This window comes from Myotis davidii, unplaced genomic scaffold (assembly GCF_000327345.1).
Source record: "Myotis davidii unplaced genomic scaffold, ASM32734v1 scaffold826, whole genome shotgun sequence".
In the NCBI taxonomy this organism is placed as follows: Eukaryota; Metazoa; Chordata; class Mammalia; order Chiroptera; family Vespertilionidae; genus Myotis; species Myotis davidii.
The window spans coordinates 1,547,747-1,548,886 of NW_006297142.1; the positions used below are offsets into that span (position 1 = coordinate 1,547,747).

Genomic DNA, 1,140 nt, shown 5'->3' on the forward strand with positions numbered 1-1,140 from the left:
GGGAAAGAGGGAGCGGTAAGGGTATGCCAGATTTTACATAACATGTTCTTGAGCTCTGACATCGGCCACAGACCTTGAGCATTTCATGCCCGAGGGCTCTCTGGGGCCTTAGGAGACCTCTCTTGGTTCAGTGTTGGCCCACCCTTTCCCTGACAGCACACAGGGCATCAGGAGCTGCCTTTAGGGTGGGTCTCAGATACAAAGGATCCTAAAGGCATAGATGTGGCCAGAGTCTCAGAGATCCTCCAAACATCCCCCTTTTCTACACATGGGGAAACTGAGGGCAGAGAGGAAGTGACCTGTTCGGAGACCCTGACTGGATGAGGAACAGACCTGAGATTTGTTCTTTGATATCCTAACTCCCAGCCGTCAGGAAGCAGAAAGCATAATTTTGCATCATTCAGGGTAATTTTTCTTCCGGGTAGTCAGCTCTGTGACATGATTGCAAGTAAACCCACAGAAGGGAGAGGGAGCCCCCCACAGAGGGCCTTACCTGCCGGCTGCGGGCCTTGCCATATCTCAGATCGGTGACAAAGTGCTCACAGTTCCTGCTCAGAACACTGTACTCCATCTCCTTACCAACCATCTCAATCCCAGATCTGAGCATCTCATTTATGGGCTGTGGTTTGTACAGGTGGTCCAAGTAGTTGTTGACCTTATAGAAGCAGTGTCCGACCACTTCCACGAGGAGCTGCCTTTTCACCTTCCCTAAGCCGGTGGGGGCGCCAGCCTCAGAGTTCTCCCCTGGAATCGGACACACTAGTATCAGGAACTGTGGGGGGAGGCCCAGGAGGGAGAGAGAAGACACAAGACAGGGAAGAAGGGCCAAGCGATTACACTATTGAGCCTTGGTGTCTGTCCCTTCACCAATCTGATCTATTTAATGATTTTTCAAGCTATGAATAATTTTTCAAGCTAATGAATATTTTGAAGGCCAGAAGCTGCTATTATGCTCCATTGTATGAATGGACATTACCTGGTTGACCAATCCACCTTATTGATCATTCTCCTTTATGAGACCTGGACACCAAGATAAGATGTTGGATTAATCTCTCTGCACGCCCAGCTGAAGGGCATGGAGCTGGGAGCTCCAAATGCTGATGAAGCCCATCTTTTCCGGGGCCCCCGTCCCTCTTTCCC

General features: G+C 50.3%; 2 protein-coding genes across 2 annotated transcripts in view; both read right to left on the minus strand.

Annotated features, from left to right (window-relative positions):
• LOC102756241 overlaps positions 1-1,140 on the minus strand; it is a 58,892-nt gene that overhangs the window by 25,875 nt on the left and 31,877 nt on the right. The gene's annotated exons all lie outside the window — the stretch shown is intronic.
• LOC102770322 overlaps positions 1-1,140 on the minus strand; it is a 30,117-nt gene that overhangs the window by 8,777 nt on the left and 20,200 nt on the right. Inside the window, exon 2 of the mRNA XM_015569804.1 lies at positions 494-744. Coding sequence (XP_015425290.1) covers positions 494-607 — 114 coding nt within the window. The 5' untranslated portion in view covers positions 608-744. The remainder of the gene's footprint in view (positions 1-493; positions 745-1,140) is intronic.